General features: G+C 43.7%; 1 protein-coding gene across 3 annotated transcripts in view; it reads left to right on the top strand.

The window, feature by feature from the left end:
• The window catches only part of RGS3 (regulator of G protein signaling 3), a 945,383-nt gene that overhangs the window by 433,346 nt on the left and 487,229 nt on the right, over positions 1-24,808 (top strand). For all 3 annotated transcript variants that reach the window (XM_078642175.1, XM_078642174.1, XM_078642173.1), the window contains one exon: positions 3,894-3,975. In XM_078642175.1, coding sequence (XP_078498301.1) covers positions 3,894-3,975 — 82 coding nt within the window. The remainder of the gene's footprint in view (positions 1-3,893; positions 3,976-24,808) is intronic.

The following is a 24,808-nucleotide window of genomic DNA, read 5'->3' as shown; positions in this document are numbered from 1 at the left end:
CCTGACCCTCCCCTGGGAGGGTCCCCTGAATCGGTCCAACCCTCTCCCGTGGGTACTTAAGGGCTTACCTGGCTGTAGGACCCTAGATTTGACGTGGACAAGATTCTGATCAAGAAACCACTGACATTCGACCGTCTGGACACTCTGGACTTCGACTGGGCCCGACTTCGTCTCCCTCTCCATCCAAAGCCTCGTCTGTGCCCTTGCACCATGCAGGATCCGTGCAGGACCTATGGAGCATCAAGGACAACTGAAGTATCTCCCTTGTGGGGAAGGAGTCTCTCCCCTGCATTCGCAGGCACCGTACCGTAACTGACAGGTCTGCTGATCCTGAGCTCCTGTGGACTCCGAAGGCTCCAGCAACACAGGAGGTGGGTTCCTGCGTTCCTTGAGGTCGAGCTACCCTCTCACCGAGTTTGAGGCCAGTATCCCTCGTGGGGACCGCATAACCCGAAGCTCTATGCACCTCGTACATTTGCAAGTGCATATGCTTATTAGCGTTCCCCAACTAAGTGCATTGGGTGATCGATAGCCCCAACCTCTGGGCACATTTCTTACAAAGTACTTGGGCCTCCTCGCACTCCGTGCCCTGCTAGCTGTTGTTTTGTGAAACTGCTAGAGGTCCCCTCGCGACTCCTGTGCCTTTGGCCTGTGGGCCCATTTGAGGGACAGCACTGATTTTCTTGGGCTACCTTGGTTGCTTCAGGCCTGCCCTGACACCCCTTGCTGTGGTGAGTCTCCTGGTCCTTGCTGGGCCAAACTGTGACCATCCATATTAATATTATAAAGAGAGAGCCCAAACCGTTGAGGCGGGTAAGCTCCGGAACCACAGCGCCAACCGGAACACCCAATACAGCATTGGAAAGGAGAGTATCAGCAGATGGACATGGCTATGCACCAGCCCAACATATACATTAGAAAAGAAAAAGAACATTTTGGACAAAGTAGTCTGTTGTGGGCGTGTGCGTTCTGCTGTGAAGCGATGGGCGTGTGCATTCGGCAAAAACCGGCGGTTTTATACAGCTTGCGATAAGCATTCTGTGTGGGACTACCATTCTAACACGAGTGGGCGTGTCCTTCAGCATTGTTGTGGGCGTGTGCCGTCGGAGACGCCGTATGCATTCAGAAGCAGGAGTTATGGCGACGCGATGTGGGGCGTCTAAGTGCACCGCGCCGTGTTTGGGGAGTGCGTGCATTTTGCGGCGATCAGGGCGTCGGCTGTAGCGGACACACACGTTCACATATTGCGGCAACGACAACAACTAGAAGAGCACCTGGTCACCTTCAGCGCTACTGAACGAGGGCTTCTGAACGGACGCAGAGACTGGACTTCGGCGCATTCGTCAGCGGGTGCTGAGGCGCTTCTGCGGCGCTAATACACATTCCACGGGCTGTGTTTGACACACGCACAGCATCGCGGGGCCGCTGTCGGGCACTGTGAGGCCAAGGGACGTAACAGCAGCCACACGCGCTAAACGTTGGCGCTGCAGAGGCACCGATCACTGTGGCGCTTCCTGACACTGGCTGGACAAGCGGAGGCACATGTTCGACTGGAATGGACACCGAGCGTTAGCGTCTATGCACAGCTCGACTAGACAGGTAAAGAAGACGTCCTATAATTGCAAAATGGAACATTTTACTCATCAGAACAAGTACATGGTATTGGACCTACTAACCATACTGCCTTAGCTAATGCTGCCTCCGTTACTATTTGTATTTGTTCCAACCATTGCAGACATTCTATTTCATCCCCGGACAACGTCGGGACGGGCCGCTAGTTAAATATAGATTAATTCAGTTGAACGTATTTTGGCTTATTAGCAGCAAGTTCTACAGTCCTCTTTTCCAAGGTCTTAGCTTCTTGTGATGGATACATTGCTAAAAGTCTAGAGATTTATGGCTGTAACATCAGGCTTGTTACAGAGGTAAAAACTATCAATTTTGCATATGAGACTGTGGTTGGAAGGATTTCATTTAGGAAGAGATTTCAAGCTAGGTTTGGAATGTTACTGGGGAGTTTTTGGAGTGAAAAAAACAGAACAGTTTTGATAGGATTAAGTTTGAGTGAATGAGCTTGTCACTGCCCTCATTTTACATTGGATTAGACATTCACTTAGAGATGAAGTTATCTGGAACCCCTCATTGTATTAATCAATAGCCACAGTGCACACTACAGGGTAGAAGAGAAGCCAGTGGTCTGCTAGAATCTAGATTCCTACATTTGAGATAGATGAGAGAAGGAAGGAAGACAATTTCAGAAATTTCTCTTTGAAGCTTATCTGTGCTCTCAAGATTGCAAGTAGTGTATCATCACCAATCATATTAAGTTGCTGAACTTGCGAGCATAACCAGAAGACAGAGTTTACATTATCCAGAAAATAAAGTGTCATCCAAGACACCTATGACTGCATTCAGTGATATTTACTCAAGGAGCTTTATTTTCGATTATTGCTTTAGATCGTCTATGCTTTTACAGAAAAGGACTCCCATCTCTGTCCTGCTTCTCAAACTGCAACCAGATAAAACGTTTGAAGTGCATTTGGGATGAGACTGCCTTTTCAGTCAGTTTTCTGAAGAAGGGAAATATTGAGACATGGTATTAATTTTGGACAGTGATTTGTACTAGTTTTATAGGAGAACTAAACAGCCTTCCTATACTGAGGCCAGGTTCTGGTGTCTGGAGAGACAATTATGCCCTAGACTATCAATCCAATGAGTTGCCTCCCTAATCCCTTTTGGAACTACTGCTTACCAGTTTATCAGACTGGACAAGGAGAGGTCCTCCAGTGGTATGGCTACAGCACTGATCCTGAGGCAGTGGAAATGGTACAATGTCTATAATCAGGGAAATACCCTTATAGTCTTTATAGTACAATGTGAATCTATGTGATCCAGAAAGCACTGCTGTTGATTATCTGTATTGCTAGGGGCAAATTCAGAGAAATGTTTCAGTCCCTTTGATGAATGTGGAGACAAGTATATGTGAGTGGATTCAGTTTGAGGAATCCTGCAGGTATAGTTTCACTGGCTAAGGAGTGGAATTAGTCAAAATAGGAGTGGAGAACTGTACAAAGTGGGGAGGAAAAGACGTAAGGAAACTCTTTAATTGCAGGAATCGGAACAAAAGGTAAATACGTAAGTCGTTAAAGGAGCAGCAGGTCGGGATTACAACAATAGTCTTACTTAATAGGCTGTATCTTGTACTGATGAGGTTGCTGAGGCCTTTTTTTCTTTTATTAGTCTTTTATTAATTGCTATTTTTGGGGGTTGACTGCTTTGGGTGTTTGTGGGAGGGGGTAGAGTATTCAACCTTATTCCTAAGTTTCTTTAGAATAACATCCTCTACTGCAAGCAACAAAACATGTGGTCGTATAATTTTACTGTGTCCAGCTTAGAGTATTAATCGATGTCGATCTTATGACCTTGGGCTGTTCTGTTTGTGCTCTTGTGTGACCATCACTTTGGTGTACAAAATACTGCCACCACACCAAAGGTGTTATTGGTTTTAAGAGTCCGGTACCCTTTCAGTGACTTCAGTGAATGCTACCAGGCCAAGGATGATGTTTGAGGGTAGGTACCTTTTCATTTCTCATGTTGTGGTGTACTAGAGTCAATGCCTTGTTCAGATCTGGTAAATATGTTTTATTAAAAACCACACCATTTCCAAGTACTCACCTTAGAAGTGTGTATGGAGCTAGTCATGGCTTCTCTTAATTTGGGCTCCCCATCATTTTGAATTGTTTAAGACCAGTGGAGCTCACATCTTTCAGAAGGTGGACGTCTCTAGAGATGATTTGTGAGGAGCATTCATAAAATGGATTTAATGCCTGAAGCATAATATACATGCCTACAAACTGCAATTCAAACAGTGATTGTATTACATTTTTCTTTAGATTGCAGTTCATCGAGGACGGGATGGTTATGGTTTCACGATATGTTGTGATTCCCCAGTTCGTGTCCAAGCGGTTGATCCAGGTAATATAGTTACTTCTTTAGTATCTTCTTTTCTTTCTTTTCAGCAGCCCTGTTAGGTGGTATTTACTTACTGTCTGGAAAATCAGCGGTAGTTGAACATTACAAAGACTCCTGCAGTAGATTTGTATTTCAGATGGTGTATTTTTAATATAAAACAAACTGTTCTCCATTGTTTCTTACACATGTTTTATATTTTATTTTAAGATTTCTTGGTATTGATCTAACTTCTAATTGATGTTTTACGTTCCATTATGGACCAACACAATCTACAGATTTTTTTCAAAATTATGTTGATTATTCTTTTCAACATATATGTGGTAAGGTGCAGGGAACGCTACAAACTATTGCTTGGTATATTGATGTCCCAGGCCAGCCAAGCATCTAGGGGTCCTGCCAAGTCGCAAGTCCAGGAAAGCTTCACGTTCCTTGATCTTGTCCTGGACTGTGAGAAGCCTTAAGCTCCTCTTGTTAACTCCACAGTGCTGCGTCCAACAGGCAGACCATCAGGGTGCATGTTGAATGTGGTGTGCAACATACAGGGGTTTGACACGATGGTGTGACTGCCTAGTAAGAGGCCTTGAATCACGGGCGCATTGGTTGGTGATTGTTGGAAAGCTACTGTGGAGATCTGTATAAAACAAAATATGAAATAAGGATACATTAAAAAAAAAAATCTAATTAAAAGTTTTTCACCAAACTGAGTAATATTAGATGTGTGCAGAACTCACTATTATTTTTTGTACTACTTTGTGTGCTGCCGGGGGACAATCTGGGTATACTTAAATGGATTATTTCTTTATGTATAATTTATGGATTATTTGGTCATGTTGTAGGCTTTACAAATGAGTTGGGTGAGTCAGGGTCGATACTCTGGGATTGTAGTACCATGCTAGTGAAACGTTGGCATACTTTCTGAATGGAGAGGATGTGGCGCAGCAAAGTGGGTTTAGATGACTTTCACCCTTGTCTGTGTAGTTGCTGGGGTTACAAACATTATGTTGCGCTAACTCAAAGTGGGAATCCATAGATGTGATGTATGGGCGAAAGATGTTTTGGTGCTATCAGTCAGATTTCCTGTCATGGCTACTGTTGATTTACTGAGGCCCCAGCTAGTAAAGGTAGACATTGGTTCCAATAATGAAGATCAAAGAACTGATTAGAAGTACAAGCTAAAACGAAGGTTATAGCCCATTAGTAGGAGGGTGGAAATGGAAATATTTTGCTGGCTATGAGTCCTTTTCCATATACGAATGTGTAAGGAAGATTCTCCACACGATTTTCTGGAATGCACTTCATTAATGTAATCCTGGTACACAAACTGCAGATACTTCCACCTCTGATCAGCTCTAATCTCTATCTTACTGCACTGCTAATTACGTAGCAGCCCATGACATCAGCCAACCCCATTACATAGATAACATTCATACCCTCAACTAACTTCACAACACATCTTCCCTTTTTTCAATAACGAAAACAACAAATGAAAACAAATGTCAAAACTATTCAGCACATATGCAATAATGCTGAAACGTGTCGTGATTTTTGGTGGTGATCTCCTGATTGTGGAGAGCCACATATATGCTTTTACCTAACCAATAAATAAAATTTGTTGTGAAAACTATTCAGCACAGTTCATATTGTATATATAAGTTCTTCATTCACATATGTAATAATACACAGGAGCAGACCCCCCCGCTATTATTTGGTGTATGAACCTCTTCTCTGTGGATTGAACTTCCCCCTCATCAATTAACCAATCAAAAGGTTTCTTTTCTTCCTCACCAACTGACACACTCCAGTTGTTGCATATGGATAAGGAACTCATGTTGTACATTTCTGTTGCTCAATAAAGTAGCGTTACAAAGTATTTTTTCCACTTTGAGGTATTGCATATCTATTCTGCCCACGTCTCGCAACTCCAATGTTTTACTCTCCTCGTATCTCCCACTTGCAAATTGACAGGTGGACAGCCATGCTCCACATCATAATATTTCTTGTATATATACTTTGCCTCATTTATTGTTCCTTTTAGAACCTCCAGATTCCATGCCGCTCTTTTGGCTCAATTCCCAATACCCATTTGGGTCGTTTCGTGCACTGTTTGCCGGTCAGCCTTCTAAATTTCTGGCCTTTACATAGGTTAAGAGGGAATCTTCTTTGTAAGCTTTACACCATTCCTCAGGCAAAATCATATCCACTCTTCCCCTTCAGTAGCCACACTATACTGTTCAATGTCATCTTCTGGCGCATTTGTCACAGGAAGTGGTAATCTGCTTAAGAAATCTGCAATTTTGTTCCGTAAACCAAGCATAGACTATATATACACCATACATGTTTTACAGACAATGTCACCAACCAGGGCGATGCAGCATACAACCCCTTTGTGAACATAACTTTAGTAAGTGGCTTATGGTCGCTCCACAGCACCACATGACTTCTCCAAATAGCCTAATAATAAGCCGGAATAAGGCCAGCCTAAACCTGTGGGGTTTGTCTCATGAAATATAGCAGGTTTGGCCGACAAATTAATAACCAAGGCCTGGGAAACGTTTGCCATCAGGTTAGATATAGTTTCCCTTCAAAAGAACTGGTCCGCTAAGGATATGGCAACAGATGGCTTTGCAACAATTTGTACAGCGACCACTGCATCTAGCAGGGGAAGAGATAAGGGGGGCTTGATGGCTCTGATCTCCACAGTGGCTTCATTCTAGCTCATTGAAATCTATCTGGCCTCACCTTTTTTTATCAATTCATCTTGTTAAGTACCAACTGAAATGTAGACATTCTGATCATAAGTTATTACAATAATGTATTTGATGATAAGTCTAGGGTACAAGGTCTAATTTATTTGGAACATGTCTTGGAGGATTTTTTTATAGAAAGAGATCAGGAACTGTTAATAATATGGGCAGGTGATTTTAATCTGCCCAGATGTTCTTTAACAGTAGATAAGGTGTGTAGTTTTGATGACTCGCACAATGATGGAATTGATCATTTTACTAAGTGCCTGTATGGCACTCATCTTAATAATCTAGAACTGAGATATGATTTGATCCTTCTGGCTCCAAATTTCAATGGTTAAGCTAGTAAGCAATATGCAGTCATTGGCCCAGGGGTCAGAGTAATATCGACCACATACTAGTTTCTAGAAATCGAAGAGCGACTCCATCTAATATTGTGATAGGTAAAAACTGCCTTAGGGAGCACAATCCTCTAATGTCACATATGCTGCCCTCAACCATGAATAATAATAAGGAAGCTATTGATTTTAACTACCTATAAGGATAGAAATACGTACGGACCAATTGGACAGGCATTGACTGTGATCAATTCATGGGTGAGCTTCTGAGGGCTGATATAGAGCTCTTGTACTCTTCTTTAGAGGATAATGTTGAACCTACCGTAGTTTTAAATGCACACCCTGGAATCTCAAAATCTATAAATCAACAATTGAGTAAAGAGGTTGGGGTCAATTCTAAAAGGTGTAAGGGGTGGTTTGATAACCTCTGTACCAAAGCACGCACACGTTTTTAGGGATCAGGTCGCCGTTGCAAATAGTAGAAAGCAATATTAAAAGGGCATCAAACTGAGAAAGAAAAATTTGCAGGATAGAGCCTGGATCAGTCTTGTCCAGGTGGCTAACAAAAAGGATAATCTGTTTTGGAGGACAGTAAATTACCCTTTTCTTAATGATGACGCTGGGCTGAATATAGAGAATTCTATATGGGTAGATGTCTTAGTGGTCCATTTTACTTTAATCTTTGATCCAGTCCACAAGTTAAATGCTGAAGATAGCCCTTCTTATAATACAACCCAACTTGATATTAACGTTGAGAATGAGGAGGTCCAGATAGCCCTAGCCAAGGTCGTACAGATGAAAGCTGAGGGCCCAGATGAAGTTCCCATTGACGTATATAAGTACCAATCGGATCTATGGGCGCCCCTGCTTACATAGGTTTTGCAGCAGGGAAGGGGTGTATTCCAACTTCCTGGTCTGAGTCTGTAATAATCCCATACACAAATAAGGCTCTAGACTGGATCCAATATGCTGTAGAACAATCTCATTGTTTGATAACTCAGCTAAATTATTGGGTAGAGTATTACTGGAGAGATTACAGGATTGGGCCAAGGCCAAAAACATACTTTCCAATTAACAATATAGTTTCAGAAGGGGCTTAGGAACCGTGGAGCGTTAACTTACATCATATTATTGGCAAATATTTAAAAGCTAGGCCAGGCAACTTACTTATGTGCTTCATGGACCTAAGCAGTGCATTTGATGTCGTGGAGATGTATGCAATCTTGTGGGCCCCAAATGAAGTTGTTCCACTACTTGCTCACATGTACAGCAAGCTCACAGTAAAGGTTCAGTATGGGAAACAGGGTGAAATAATTGATCCTTTTAGCAACTGTAGGGGGGTAGGATAGAGGTGTGTTGTGGCCCTTTTCTTTTTTTACTGTCTATATTGATGCCATTGATGAATAGCTCCAACCACTTGGCACAGACTACCGTAAAGTAGCAGCTAGATCGGTACCCATTCTGCTACATGCAGATGATACTGTAATTTAGCACTATCCCCAGTGAGCCTACAAATTCTTATTACTTCTTTTCAAAATTTTATGGAAGGTATTGACCTTAAAATAAATCAAAGCAAGACTTTTGCAATGTCATGCAGAACCAAGAAAGGGAGAGCTTATCCTTTTTAATCTAAGGGGAAAGAAATTCGCTAGTACAAATCACTTAAGCATGGTAGGCCTTAGATTCACAGCAAATGCAGAGTGGAAGAACGCAGAGAAACCTGTGTTGTGAATATGGCTAGAAATAATGAGGCCAATTTAATATTTTCATCTAAGCTAGGATCTAAATGTATACCAGAAATATTAAAATGATGTAATGCTAAGACAGTTTTTGCCGCATCATATGGGGCAGGTATTTGGACTGTGAAGGATAACAAAATACTGCAAAAACAAGAAGATACATTTCTGAAAAGGCTGATGGCAGTTTCAAAATCAACTTCTAGCATAATGTTATACCTTGAATTAGGTTTATGCCCCATAGCGAGGTCGTAGAACAGAAGCCCATGCTACTTTGGTACTCTATATGGTCAAACAACGAAGCATAGCTAACCCATGACATTATAAGGGACTGAATGTCACTGGATTGTATGTATAAGATTTCATGGCTTTCCACGATTATGAAGTCTTTTGAAACTATCGGAGACAATGACACGCATTTGTGTAAGTTCCCGGAAGGGATAACACAGTTCCCCAAAAATATTCTGGAGCAAAGTGGGCTAATTCCTCACTTGGGGGGGAGGAGACTCGACAGACGGTTAAAATTTTACTTATCTTATTTAACCCACCAGGGATTTCAGAGCGGTCTTGGTTGGGTTCATAACTCATATCACCGATTCCTTTGAACAAGATTCCATCGCTCCATTTTTCATAATTTGGGTTCATTTCCTACGGGCTCCAAGTGGGTACTCAAAGACACTAAATGCCCCTGTTAAAATAAGAGTTCTCAATCTACCTTAACCGTAACAATTTTTTGCAATTTCTACCTTGAAGGCAAAAAAAGTGTATAAGGCCCTGTTTCCTAATAGAAGGATTGTTTACTTTTAAAACAGCTTATCAATACCTGATGTAAATGATCGATATAAAGTCCCCCCCCTTAGCGTCTTACCTAGCCTATGTAATTAAAACAAGGAAAGTACTTAGGAATACTTGGTAACTGGGTACTGTATTGTTTAGGGTGGGTTGTACTGACTTTTCTTGCCCTATTTTGCGTCTGCTGCATTTCTTTTAGTGTGAGTTACTTCTTTTTTTAATGCTTTTTGTCTGTTTTATTCTTTTAATCCGGATAAAATCTGATGAGTTTTTAATTATGTATTTGTCATTATGTTATATTGATTGCAATATTATGTGCTTTTATTGCTATGCTGATGTGCTTTTATGGCCATGCTGACATATGCCAAATACAATTATTGGATTGAATTGACTTGGGAGGATCCCCCTGTTAAAATGGTCTTTTGTTATTAGATTCTGTCTAGAAGGTACTGCCCTTCCCGATGGAAAGAGCACACTAATAATTATCGTTCTAGGAAGTGGAGAGGGGTAATATTGTGTTCTAAGAGAGTGTGTGGGCTTATCTGGGAAAACGATATCTGCTACACCAAAATTCTGAAGAAATACAGAAATGCAGGTCTCATTTCTTTGGCTAAATTGATAGATCAACCCGCAGAAATAAAAATTAGTAAGATGTGTTTGCTGAGGCGAGCCAAAGCCTTGGGACGATCTACTTTGTGTATCATAAATCCAGAGTAAATCTGTCTCTAAGATGGCTGTGTTTTTGGATTTATCTTTCCTGATCTCAACATGGCCACTGCAAAATCGCAAAAGATCAAGCAAGAAGAGTATAGATTTTTTCAAAAACACCATTTTGTGAAGTATAACTGCTCCAAAAAGCCTTGCCCATTGCATTTTTGTACATTCATTATTGCTCATAATCACTGGCATTCTGGGTTAGTGATTGATTAACAAGAAAGTGTATTTTTCCAAGATGACTGATGCATTTACCCACTTTATTTGTTTTTTATTTTACTTAGTTTTCCTGTAATAGAACACTAGCACTCGTGGGCATTTAGGTGCTTTACATTTAACCAGAACTTTGTGAGCCGTTTTGCAGTTTAGCTGCCTGCAGTAAAATCATCTCAGTTGTCTGGTAACCTGTTGCCTTTTTTGCTAGGGATAGTAGCCTCTGCACCAGATATGTCTGTTATAGACCTGTTATTGTTTGTATACTAAAACACATATGCTTATTTGTACTTAACTTGATCACACATGAGTAAAGTTGATGATTTAGCCTGACTTGGAATAGAGGTGTAAAGTGGTTATATCCATGTCCGGTGACTATCACTGTTGAATGAGAACCAGCACTTTTCTTTATCTTATAGTTCCTTTGTTTTTAAAGGTTTTCATGCAAGAAGCTACCCATGATTATTTTGCTAACTTCATGACGTTGCAAATTTAATCGCAACATTTAGAAAATGACAATATTTATTAATTTTGCAATTGCGACCTTGGAAAGGCGTCATCTCTCCTTGTTTTGCGCTCTCAAACGACATCCAAACAGTTCTTCGTCAAAATTAGGGGATCCAGTACGTTAATGGTCTAAGTTTGCACGGTTTTCTTCAGACTTAATCTGTATCATATTAAATACAGCTTTGTAGCTCAGGTAAAAAAGAAGCAAACTATTTTGTGTATACATGATAATAATGGGAGCACTTGATTTCCCCTATGTAAACAGCAACAGTACTGCAAATTAAACGGTTTCTCCATTTCCTATTTTCCAAGCATCAAATCCATTTGTTCCATTGTAGTTTTGTAGTTGAATTTATATAGCGCTTACTACCCCTGATGAGGTGCCGAGTAGCCTGCTACTCCGGCACCCAAGGTTAGTGGTTAGTCCAGTGGTTATTGTGATTAGTAATGTTCTGTCAAGAAAAATTACATCCATTTACTCCAGTTACTTTGTTCTATATAAATACCAGGTAGATGTGATCATTAGTGGGGGCTATGTGGTTTCGAGTGAATGGTATGTGTCATTTCAGTTCTTATAATAAACGCCACTCATCAAAACATGCCAGACTTATTGGTTTTGCTAGTGCTTGTACATAAGAATGGGTTGACACTTTCAAGAGCAGCTTTAAGAACCTCTTTTAGTGAAAAACGGGTAAATGTTCACTTTGATCGTTTTTTAACTGAGTTGTTAAAATTGCGGACTTGGGTTGCAGTTCAAATCAAATCAAATCAAAAACTTTATTTCGATTGAATTTACAATCATAAAAGTGCATTATAGAAAATTTGCAACAATTTAAAAAAAAAAAAAAAAAATTTCCGCAAAGGCAATATTAGCTGATAGATACAAAAAACATAAATTAAATTTTTGAAAAAGTCGTCTGTACAGTGATATCCTGTGCGGCGATGAAATAAAAGTTATTCACATAGAAAAACAGAAAAATTTATGATGCAGAAACAGTTAATTGAGAACTAATTTTCAAGCAAGCCTTTAAAAAGCAAGCTATAGATTTGGCAACAAATGGAGTGTCTAAAGACTGTAGTGCCAAAAGAGCAGATCTGCATCTTCTCAGTCCAGATTGTCGGAGAAGTGGGACCAACCAGCGTTTACGCGGGATCTCGTAAAAGCTACAAAATAATGTTACATGCAAAGTAGACTGAGTAGAACAATCGTCACAGGGACATCTGATTAGTTCACGAGTCCAATCTAGGGGCTCAGGGAACGAGACAAGACGGTAAAAGGAATCAAACCGAAATCTGGTTAAAACATATCTATCATAATTTGACAAATAAAAAGACAAATATGGTTGTATACCATTGGAGGATTGTAACATCATTAAATGGGTATTTGATTGTTTGCCAATTTCAGAACACATGCGTAGTTCTCTTAAATGGGTAACACATAAATTCTTCAAAGTCTTTCTAGGTATGGCCATTAATGAGACTGGGTTAGTGAAAAACGCTGGGCAATTCAAGTCATTCAAAAAGTTAAAAACATAAGAAAGCCAGGGAATCTTTTTCCAGTGGGTCAGTGTCAGGCAATCGGTAATTAACGGACGAGTAAGGTGGCATTGCTCCTTAGTCCAGATACGGTGCCAGAGGAAGATCGGTTGGTATCTAATGGTGTCAGATAGATAATCCAAACCGAGCTCAATGTGGGTACCGTAGTTAGGAGCACTACGGGGGAGAGCTAATACGTATTTCAAGAAATCGTTTTCAATCACTTGAAGCTCAGTGGCGGGAGCATAGCCCCATACACCCGCTCCGTAAGTAGCCACGCTCAAACATTTAGCTTGATAGATTTTCAATATCACAGCAGGAGCGGGCTTGCCCAATTTCCTTGAGGAAGAGGTCAGCGCCGTTGTTGTGCGCTGAAACTGCAATTTCTTGCTGGAGGTGGCAGGTTTCCAGGACATGTGGTCGTCTATTAGGATCCCTAAGTATGGATATTTTCTAGCATTATCTAGCCTAGTATTGTCAATATAGAGAGGTTTGCATTTCTGAGCTTTCTTGCCAATATGCATAACAAAAGTCTTGGATTTATTTACTTTTAAGCCAAGAGAAAGCATATAGTGACAATACTTGTCCAGTTGGAGCTGGAGTTGATTTGGTGTTCTCGCTAGAATGACGGAATCGTCAGCATATAATAATGCAGGGATTGGCCGGGTATTTATGCAGGGAAGATCCTTATTGCCTACCAGCATCGCTTGCTCCAATCCATTTGTATAAATATTAAATAGAAATGGAGCAAGGACGCACCCCTGCCTGACGCCTTTTCTGATGCTGAAAGATTCCGATAGCTCGCCATTAATGCCATACCTCACACATGCTTTGGCATCCGAGTAGAGCTCTCGAAGAAATTTCAGGAGTGAAGGATCTATGCCCAAGTTATTCAGAATCTCCCATAATTTAGAGTGGATTACGCAGTCGAAAGCGGAGCTTAAGTCCACGTAGCCCAGATAAAGATTACCGCCTTTGGCTCAGGCATATTTGCCCATGAGTAGTGTCAAGTTAAGGGTCTGTTCGACAGTGCCCAATCCCTCTCGGAACCCGAACTGAAGGTCGGTTAAGATCTTCTTCTCTTTAGCCCAGTCCTGGAGACGTTCCAAGATTAGTCTCCCAGCGACCTTACCCAGCGAGTCCAAGAGGGAAATAGGTCTGTAGCAGGCTGGATTGTCGCGTTCTCCCTTTTTAAAAATGGGTAGGAGCACAGATGTAGACCAGGAATCGATAAGGCCGACTTGTGAAGCTGCAGACATTACTTGCATGACAATTGGCGCCCATAGGTCTAGGTTGCTCACAAAGATGTCAAGTGGGACTCCATCCGGGCCGGGAGCTTTCCCGGTTTTTGAAGAAGTCAGTGCAGCGGTCACCTCCACAAGGTCGAAGTGGAGGTCAATAGGATAGATGTTATCCCTGGTAAAGACTGCCTCCCCGATTCTGGTAGCCTCAGTTGTTGAAGGGGAGTCACCAAAGATCTCTGAGTAGTGGGTTACCCATTTTTCGGCAGGAACTGCCACGTCTAGGTGACGAACAGCTGTATCGTCCGCTAAAAAGGGGGACTTGACTGTTCGCCAGAACAACGTGGTGTCCTTGTTTCTTGTGCTCTCGTGCAATTTGGCCCAGAGGTTGTTTTTTATTTCCTGTTTACGGGTTTTTTGGGCCAGCTTGTAATTCTTTCTTAGTGAGGCTATTAAGGCCATGTCCCTATCTTGGTTATGTAAAGCTTGTTTTAGTGCACTAAGGGCTTTGCGGCAATGAGAATCAAACCACCCCCGGGAATCCTTATCGTGTGTCTTATGTTGGCGAGTGAGCTCCTGCCGAATAGCTTCTAAGATGTTAATGAAGCTACAGAGGATCAACTGGGGAGATGAGGTCGCCTCCAGGCAATTAGATATTAAGGGAAGGGTTTTTTGGATAATCCTGCTAATAACCTCATTGGGGTTGATCTTTGACCATTTTACTGTAAAACCGTTGGTTTTATCCATCTCCAGACAATGCTGCGTTAAAAGACTAGTCTTGGAATGGGTAGAGGGAGCTGAATTAAATATAATGGTGATACTGTTAGAGTAATGATCGCTAGAAGGATCAGTACCGGTTGTAAAGTTTTTTAAACGGTTATTTAAAGTTTGCGAACAAAGAATGAAATCAATGGTAGAGGAGAGACCTCTGCCATGAAAGGTCGGCTTGAACACGACAGCAGGACACACTGATTCATTCGCAAATTCGAGTTCTAGTGAAAAGAGGCAGTTGTTTAAACTAGTCCCAATACTGGAGTGAGTAAAGTGGGTGATGGGGAGATCGTGCTCATCTTGGAGTCCGCAGGTACCTTTTTTGTAATTGCTGCATAGATAAACATTAAAATCCCCGCCCCACACAACATAGCATTGTAACTGTGAGTGCTTAGCTTTCTGATCATGCAAGTATGTGGTAATTTCTATCAAAGACTTTACACAGTCGGTAGGTGTAGAGTTATTATACATGTTAATAAAATAATAAATGGAGCTTTTGTCAGAGGCTAACTTAAGAATTTGGAAAGTTGGAGACACCGATGGTACTTCATTAATCGTAAATGAGATTTGGTTAGAAATATAAATAGCTAGGCCACCCTTAGATCTTCCATGTATAGATGGGCTAGCAGGAATATGGAAAGTTTTATAGCCCTGGATATGAATTGGGTCAGTAGCCCAGGTTTCCTGGAGGCAGACTATTTTATGCCTATTAATCACATCAATCCAGGACTGAAGGTGTATCTTGGATCCAACCCCCACATGCATCATTGTGTCTTTTTGCATTTCTTAATTTGCGAAAAATAAGGAATCGCAAATTAAGAAATGCAAAATGATATGCATCAATATTTTCGGTATTCTTTTGGGATTCGGTAAAAATCGCAATTTTTACCGAATCCCAAAGAAATACCGATTTCTTAACTTAATTTTCGCAATTCCCATTGATTCCTATGGGCCAAAAGGTCCATAGGAGTCAATGGAAATTGCGAGTGGCACTTAGAAAATTTCATGGGTGCAGGGGGGGGGTCCAAAGGACCCCCCCATGCACCCCTGAAATGTATTTTTCGCATCATGTTGCACACACACATGTCCTAAGGACATGTGTGTCCGTAACATGAATGTTGAAAAAAAAACATTTTACACATTTTACACACTTTTTCCAAATTTACCGAGTGGTTCAACCACTCGGTAAATTTGGCACCCTATTTGCGAATTTTCACTTTTTAAAAAAATGATGCATTGCTTTTAAGAAATCGCACATCTGCGACTTCTTAAAAGCACCCGCAATTTTAGAATTCGCACACATGTTACGAATTCTTAAATTGCTTCATGCATCCCAAAAAGCACTTTTGCATTCGCAAACGGCCGATTTTAAGGAATCGCACCGTTTGCGACTACAAAAATGCTTGATGCATGTGGGGGCAAGCCCCGCAACATTCCAATAGATAACTGGAAGATCCCAGGTTGATGGTAGAGTGGAATCTGTGATTTGTGGATGAGCAGAGGGTGGTAGATCACGGGACTGAGTGGTTGGAGTAGAAATGGAAGAAATACATTTTGTAACACAGGAGATAGAAGTGGTATGTTGTTGCCTTTGTGTCTGTCTCCTCAGAAAGGATTGGATGGACATAGCTAGGGTCTTGAACCCGAGGGTTTAACAAGGGGGTACAAGGCTTGATATGAGAGCCAGACGGAGAGGTCAGAGTGAATCCTGGCAACGGAGTTTTTCTGGAAATATGGTTAAAATGACACTGGGTGTTAATAGTGGCTTTGGAGTTTATGGAGGGGACTGATGGTCAGTCGACCATATCCAAGCATTCATATCTGTTGGATAATAATGGGCCTCTCCAGTTGGTAAAATGACCAGGGGCTGGATTGCCAAATCCGTAGCCTGACCAATGGCCGCGATCTCTATTCCCATCCCTGTTCCCCACTCTTGTCCAGCTCCAAGGGGGGCCAGGGTTATGTCGTGGAGCCGGGGGGTCGAAATATGACATTGTGGGTAGCTATCCCTTCAGTGGAAGTGTGATCTCCCCAGGAGCAGATATGCTCAACTGTATTAGGATCGGCGAAGTTCACTATGACGCAGTCACCCTGAATGCTTTTAGGCTCAGTACCTAACCAGGGCACTCTGCGCACGGTAGTGACTCTGTTGTCCAAAAAGTTTGGTAGAGGTCTGTTATTGGACAACCAATATATAACTTTATTTTTTAACGACCAGACCCGTTCATCCTGATTAGGGGGGAGTTCCGGGACACCTGTCATAATTACTACATAAGGAGATGCCTCAGGCGGAAGATGGATTGGATGGCCCCTCCTCTTATGATTTCTCGGGATGATGTTAAATCCAGCAGAGTTTTTGGGGAGGGTGGGGGCCGGGATAGGAGGAGCAGGTGGAGGTTTTGGTTGGATAGACGACTGTGGCTTGGAGGTGATTAAAGGTTGAGTCGGTAAGGGATTAGGTGGATTGGATGGTGCTAGGGGCTTGGTAGTTGTTGGATGTGGTAATTTTTGTATGAGTTTCTGCGAGGCCTTTTGATTAGTAGTAGAGGGATTGGTTACGGTCGAGCCGGGCTTAGATGTTTTCGTGTTATGGGTAAGGGGTCTCCCGTGAGCTAAATTGGGATCTTTGATGGTACCCTTACTTGGGTTCAAAGCTGAAGACAATTGGGTTAGTTGGGATTGGACCTGGTTCAATATCTTTTCTATGGGCTTTAGATAGAACTTAATTAGGTCACCAATTTTGCTAAGCAGTAAGTTATCATTGCTACAGGTGTTAGTAGTTAGATTACCGTTGTCAGCCGTACCACCCTCATCATCATAGCTACTAGAACTAGTGGAGCTAATATTTAAATTGTCTGTGGTAGGATTCGTTGCGGTTGCTAGTGAAGGGAAGGGTGATTGATGGGGAGTCAGAACAAGATTAATAGTTTGTGAAGGGGGATGGGAAGTGGACGGGGTTGTGAAGTTAGCTATGGGGAGGGAATTAATGGTATAATGGGACTTACTAGTTTTCCTCTTCTTTTTTTTGGGTATTGCACCTTCGCGTGTACCCCTATCTGTAGTTGAGGAAGGGGCAACATCGGTTTGGTTAACAAAAATATCAGGAGTTTTTTCAAGTGACAAATGTGATTCAGAAAGATCAAGGGATGCAGACAGGTCCACAGTGCGGGGGACCGAATGCAGTTCTGCGTGCACTAACAATGGCGGGGGTAACTCTACAGGACACTGGGGTGTTTTAGCAATAGCCAGTAAGCCCATGGAAGAGTGTCTGGCAATAACCAGGTCCTGTGAGACTCTCCGTTCCAGTAGGGTAATGCTCTGTTCAATGGCCTCGTTGGCTTTAGTTATAAATTGGTCTATCGGCCCAATAACCTCAGCAGCCGCCTTGGCCTGTTTTTTGACAGTATTCCTAGTAGTTCTAGGGGACATGATGCAATGTAAATCGTTATAAGATAGAAATACTGTAAATACTAAGTGCGAACTAAAAGCAAATTATTTACAATCCGTGCAGTATCAGCATAAATAAGAAGAGAGGAGACAAACGTAAATAGGGTGGCCCAGTCCAGTCCTGCCCAGTCTTGAACGGGCTTAAACGGGCCCGCCCGGGCTTCGCCCCGCGCTTCGTCCCGCGCGCGTCCCGCGTTGCGAGTAGGGCTGATCAAGTTAATGGGATCGTGCAGGGGGGCGTGGCCGCCGGGGGAAGAGGCACCAGCTGAGAGGTGTAAAGGCTGCTGGTCCTCGCAGTCCCCCGGTGAAGGCAGCTGGTAGTTTAAGGTCAAGCGCACGCTGGGAGCATACAGGCAAACCGCCGATTGCGGAGAAGCTCCCACCAACGGCGCGACCTCCCAAATGGTCCTTTACTGAAGAAATGCACCCTCCGTGTACAGCGGGAAACCTTCCTCGGAAATGTCAAGAGCAAGTGAGCGGCACCCGCGAAGCGGGTGTCGCGAAAGGTAAATAGCAGCTGATGGGGGGCGTGGCCGCCGGGGGAAGAGGCACCAGCTGAGAGGTGTAAAGGCTGCTGGTCCTCGCAGTCCCACGGTGAAGGCAGCTGGTAGTTTAAGGTCAAGCGCACGCTGGGAGCATACAGGCAAACTGCCGATTGCGGAGAAGCTCCCACCAGCGGCGCGACCTCCCAAATGGTCCTTTACTGAAGAAATGCACCCTCCATGTGCAGCGGGAAACCTTCCTCGGAAATGGCAAGAGCAAGTGAGCGGCACCCGCGAAGCGGGTGTCGCGAAAGGTAAATAGCAGCTGATGGGGGGCGTGGCCGCCGGGGGAAGAGGCACCAGCTGAGAGGTGTAAAGGCTGCTGGTCCTCGCAGTCCCCCGGTGAAGGCAGCTGGTAGTTTAAGGTCAAGCGCACGCTGGGAGCATACAGGCAAACCGCCGATTGCGGAGAAGCTCCCACCAGCGGCGCGACCTCCCAAATGGTCCTTTACTGAAGAAATGCACCCTCCGTGTGCAGCGGGAAACCTTCCTCGGAAATGGCAAGAGCAAGTGAGCGGCACCCGCGAAGCGGGTGTCGCGAAAGGTAAATAGCAGCTGATGGGGGGCGTGGCCGCCGGGGGAAGAGGCACCAGCTGAGAGGTGTAAAGGCTGCTGGTCCTCGCAGTCCCCCGGTGAAGGCAGCTGGTAGTTTAAGGTCAAGCGCACGCTGGGAGCATACAGGCAAACCGCTGATTGCGGAGAAGCTCCCACCAGCGGCGCGACCTCCCAAATGGTCCTTTACTGAAGAAATGCACCCTCCGTGTGCAGCGGGAAACCTTCCTCGGAAATGGCAAGAGCAAGTGAGCGGGTTGCAGTTCATAGATCGCCCCTTGATGTTTTTCTTCATCATGACTGCATAATGCTCCCTGGCACAATGAAATGTGGAGTTTATGCAAGGGCAGTGGGAGCAGATTAGAGTGCTGTGCCATCTATACCAGAAATGGGTCAGGCTGATGATGTCGTAGCTGAACATCTTGAACTTCTCACTGTGAAGCTCATTTTCCTGTTAAAGATAAAGGTCCTTCTGTGGTGTAGGAAATAAGTTGTCCTGGAGGTGCATTTAGATCCTTCACCGCTTTTGTAAAGTACGTGTGTTAATTGGAATGATGATGGTGTATTGCCCTTAACAAATATCATCCGTATTGATTAAAGGAATAAGGTTGAATGTGAAATGCTTTAGCTCTCCCATCTATTATAATAGGACAAGGGAATCCCAATGAATACTCCAACTGCCGATTCCTCAGGTTGGTAATATTCCCCCAGGCATCAGACTGGATCTGGAAACTCAAAAGCAGGACTCCTCTGTGCCAGTAGGTGGTGTCATGCAGCTCTGCACTGATGTTGTTCTGCTTCCGGAGTGGCCAACAGTGCCACATAAAAGCAATTTAAGAACCACCTATGCACGCTGACCGCAGTTTGTTCCTTTGCGTTACTTCAGATACGGGTCTGAAGCTCTACTCCTCTAGACTGGGTCTTTTACACACCTTTTTAAGAGGGTTGGAGCGAAATATATCCATCCCCCAAAAATATAGTTTAAAACTTGTAGGAACTGCTGCAAACAAATGTCTGTGGCAGACTCCCAAGGGTACAGCACAACTCCAGGGCGTGCGATGACTGGGCCCAGGTGAAACTGAAGGCTATACTTGACCGCAAGGCAAACCTCTTTCACCAAACATCAGAAGATTGCATACTGTTACCGGTCGAAGTTGAAAGTAAAGTCCAGTTTTTGCTCCGGAAGTTCTTCCCGCTGCAGTTCCTCGTTACAGTAGCAGTCTTTGGGTAAGTCGAAAAAGAAGCACAATAAGTCAAAGTGGGAATCTTCCCCTTCCCGCCACTCTTTACAGAGAAGTCATCCACGTGGCTCTCGTTTTCCCTCCTGAAGCACAGATTCAGAATTTGATCCTAATGAAACTTGGATTTCTGGGTCCATCAGCAACGTAACAGCAAATAAAGTTCTTAAGCAAGCTATGCTGCATATATTTGGCACGCTGTCGGCTCTCTGACACGCTGTCGGCTGCAAGGATCCTTAGAGGCCTCCAGTCGGGTTCCCGCTGACAGGTTTGCCCTTTGTCCTGCCTGTGCCTCTTTACCTGCATTTGGGTTCCGCATCGGCTGTGGTGCTGATTTCGGTTCCAGCGCCACTCCCCATGCCTGCTCCTTCGACATTGCCGGGTACTAGAAGAGGAGCTGCTACCTAAAGGTTTTTCAGGCTCTGGGCCAGTTTTATCTCGACCAAGGCTGCCCACTGATCCCAACCACAGTGTGTCTTGTGGGGCTGTCTGCCTCAACCAGGCAATTTCCCTAATGTGTTTACCTCTTTCATGGTTACACCAGGAGTTTACAATACCACCAGTGCCTCACCCTGCTGTCAGCACAACACCAGCCTCACCCATTTCGTGGCCGTGGCTCAGAGACCACCTGCAGGACATTAAGAACATTGTGCAGCTCAGTCCCCTGGCCCTCACCACAACCGCAACAAGCATTAGAAATGCAATCGGGCTCGGATTTATTTGAGTTTGAGCTAATGGCATTGTAAATGCAAATGTATTGTTGCTATGTGTTATGGAGTGTGTTCATGTGGTGTGTACTGCCAGTGATCTCCTTGTGAGTGTGAGAATATTGCACCGTTACTGCCTGTGATGTCCTTGTGAGTGTGAGAAGCTTGCACCTCTGCTGCCTGTGGTCTCCTTGTGAGTGTAAGAAAGTTGCACTGCTGCTGCCTGTGATGTCGTTCTTGTGAGTGGGAGAAGATTGCACCTCAGCTGCCTGTGGTCTCCTTGTGAGTGTAAGAAGCTTGCACAGCTGCTGCCTGTGATGTCCTACTCACTACTATACTCTACTCACTACTCTACTCACTACTCTGCACTCACTACTCTACTCACTACTCTACTCACTACTGTGCACTCACTACTCATTACTCTACTCACTACTCTACTCACTACTCACTACTCTGCACTCACTACTCACTACTCTACTCACTACTCACTACTCTACTCACTACTCTACTCACTACTCTACTCACTACTCTACTCACTACTCTACTCACTACTCTACTCACTACTCTACTCACTACTCTACTCACTACTCTGCACTCACTACTCTACTCACTACTCTACTCACTACTCACTACTCTGCACTCACTACTCACTACTCTACTCACTACTCTACTCACTACTCTACTCACTACTCTGCACTCACTACTCTACTCACTACTCTACTCACTACTGTGCACTCACTACTCATTACTCTACTCACTACTCTACTCACTACTCACTACTCTGCACTCACTACTCACTACTCTACTCACTACTCACTACTCTACTCACTACTCTACTCACTACTCTACTCACTACTCTACTCACTACTCTACTCACTACTCACTACTCTACTCACTACTCTACTCACTACTCTGCACTCACTACTCTACTCACTACTCTACTCACTACTCACTACTCTGCACTCACTACTCTACTCACTACTCTACTCACTACTCTACTCACTACTCTACTCACTACTCTACTCACTACTCTACTCACTACTCACTACTCTACTCACTACTCTACTCACTACTCTACTCACTACTCTACTCACTACTCCACTCACTACTCCACTCACTACTCCACTCACTACTCACTACTCTACTCACTACTCTATTCACTACTCTACTCACTACTCTGCACTCACTACTCACTACTCTGCACTCACTACTCACTACTCTACTCACTACTCACTATTTTCCACTCACTACTCTACTCACTACTCTACTCACTACTTTCTACTCACTACTCTACTCACTACTCTACTCACTACTCACTACTCTACTCACTACTCACTTCTCTACACACTACTCTGCACTCACTACTTTACTCACTACTCTACTCACCTCACTACTCTACTCACTACTCACTACTCTACTCACTACTCTGCACTTACTACTCACTACTCTATTCACTACTCACTACTCTACTCACTACTCTACTCGCTCACTACTCACTACTCTGCTCACTACTCACTACTCTACTCACTACTCACTACTCTACTCACTACTCTACTCACTACTCTACTCACTACTCACTACTCTACTCTCTACTCTACTCTCTACTCACTACTCTACTCACTACTCTACTCACTACTCACTACTCTGCACTCACTACTCTGCTTACTACTCACTACTCTACTCACTACTCTCAACTCTACTCACTACTCTCAACTCTACTCACTACTCACTACTCTACTCACTACTTTCTACTCACTACTCTACTCACTACTCACTACTCTACTCACTACTCTGCACTCACTACTTTACTCACTACTGTACTCACCTCACTACTCTACTCACTACTCTACCCACTACTCACTACTCTGCACTCACTACTCACTACTCACCTCACTACTCTACTCACCTGAGAACTTGTTCCATACAGTGCCTAATCTCTCCCAAATTGCCTCACAAACTCTCTGACGTAGGCTGGCGGTGGTCTGCAGCCTGCCAACAAATGGAACATTGATGCCCCACAATGCTTATGTTAGAACATTCAGGTGCCCTCTATTTTGCTTTACTTCCTGTTGTGACCTTGCGGTGTACTTATCCTTAGGGAATAGTAGTGCAATAGATTTTAGGGTCCAGGCTGTGGATAGTTGTACGAAGTTACTTGCCTAGAGGAGGCTTGTAGTAAGTTATGTGTCTGGGTAGCAAAGTATCGGTTCCCCATGACTGCATATTTAAATCTTGGAAGGTACTATTTAGGAAGTTAGCTGCTTTTCTGCAGAGTGAAGAAAGGGCAATATAGCTTAGGCATTTTTCGAGCGAATTAGATTTCTTGAAGGTAACAGTGCAGAGGCTCCTAAGTGTGTGCCAGCAATGACTGTGTGGCCACGTGGGTAACTGCCTAGAGTCTGCCCCACGAGCATTCAAGATAAACAGAAGAAATAGCATTCACACAGTTCTGCTTGGATTGACTAGGCTTGCTTGGTGATTGCACTGACTTGTACTTGGCTTACATCACTAAAGCAAAAGATAACAACAGAAACTACACAGATAGTTTCTGGCTACAGTTGGAAAGAGTAGTAATATCACCTTATAACCCTGCACCAGAATTTATTCTACCTTCCATATGATGTCCTGTTTACCACAGCTCAAATCTGCGAGATACGGGTAATCTGAAAAAACAGATATGAAGCAAAATGCGTGTTGTTTTTTAATGCCACCGCGTGTTACCTTTCTGCACCGCGTGTTGATGGATGTTTTCATTGCTGCATTGTCCTAACGTCCCCCCTCCCTAAACCCCGCACGATTGTCGTCACAACACTGTGCCTTTGTTAGCCTCGAGGCACAGCACAAGGCGCCTGGATTAGACCCCGATTGGCACACACGATACCCTGCGTTGAATAGTGAGCATAACGTTGTAAGTGGTGGTGAATTGTGCGCTGTGCGGTTCTCTGGTGTGAAAAACCCGCACCACCCGCGGACTCAAATGCACAGCATTGTCTACGGTGTGAGGTGAGACCTAGCGCTTCAAGCCGCTGCGAGAAGACCTCGAGGCGCCAGTTAACAAGTGGTGCAGGTAACGCCTGTGATGTACATGGCCGTACGACACCTGGGCAGTCTGTGGCCATGCCGACGTTTTCACTTGGTTGTGATATAGCGCGCGGGCCATAATTGTGGCAGAGCAACGAGTCATATAGCAAAAGCAGAATGCAACACTTGATGGGTGGTCTTATAATTTGACCCTCTTGAGGCGCACCGACGATATAGCGCTTCATGTGGTTGTGATACCGTAGGCACTTGGTGGCTGAAGTTTTCGAGCCGCATTTAGTAATAGTTAAAATTCCAGTGTGTTGGTGGAGTCTGCGAGTAACGTAACCTGGACATGGGTTCATTTAAATAAGTAAACCACTGGAGCTACTAAAAGACGACGTGCTTAGCCCACTCACTCTTTAAACTAAAACAATTGTGATACTAAGTCTTTGAAGCAAAACGCATTGTTCCTGCAAAGACGACCCTTCCACCATCCTCTTGTTTCAAAGAACCCGCGAACAAGTGTCATGCATATTCTATGTCTCTTGCGCTTAGTAGTTTGTTCAGGTGACGACTAATTGCTGACAGTGTTTTTTTCGGTGCGTTGTCACCTATAGCAGGTGTCTTCTCTCTATAGTGTGCACTGCGAGTATCTGCGCCCGTGAGGCCTGCAGTACGCACATGGATGCGCAAGGGGGCGCCTGACTCCGCTTCGTGGATGGCGAGGAGGGCTAGCC

The sequence above is a fragment of the Lissotriton helveticus genome, chromosome 5_1 (assembly GCF_964261635.1).
Source record: "Lissotriton helveticus chromosome 5_1, aLisHel1.1, whole genome shotgun sequence".
NCBI classification, from domain to species: domain Eukaryota; kingdom Metazoa; phylum Chordata; class Amphibia; order Caudata; family Salamandridae; genus Lissotriton; species Lissotriton helveticus.
This window is presented reverse-complemented; position numbering and strand designations above follow the sequence as displayed.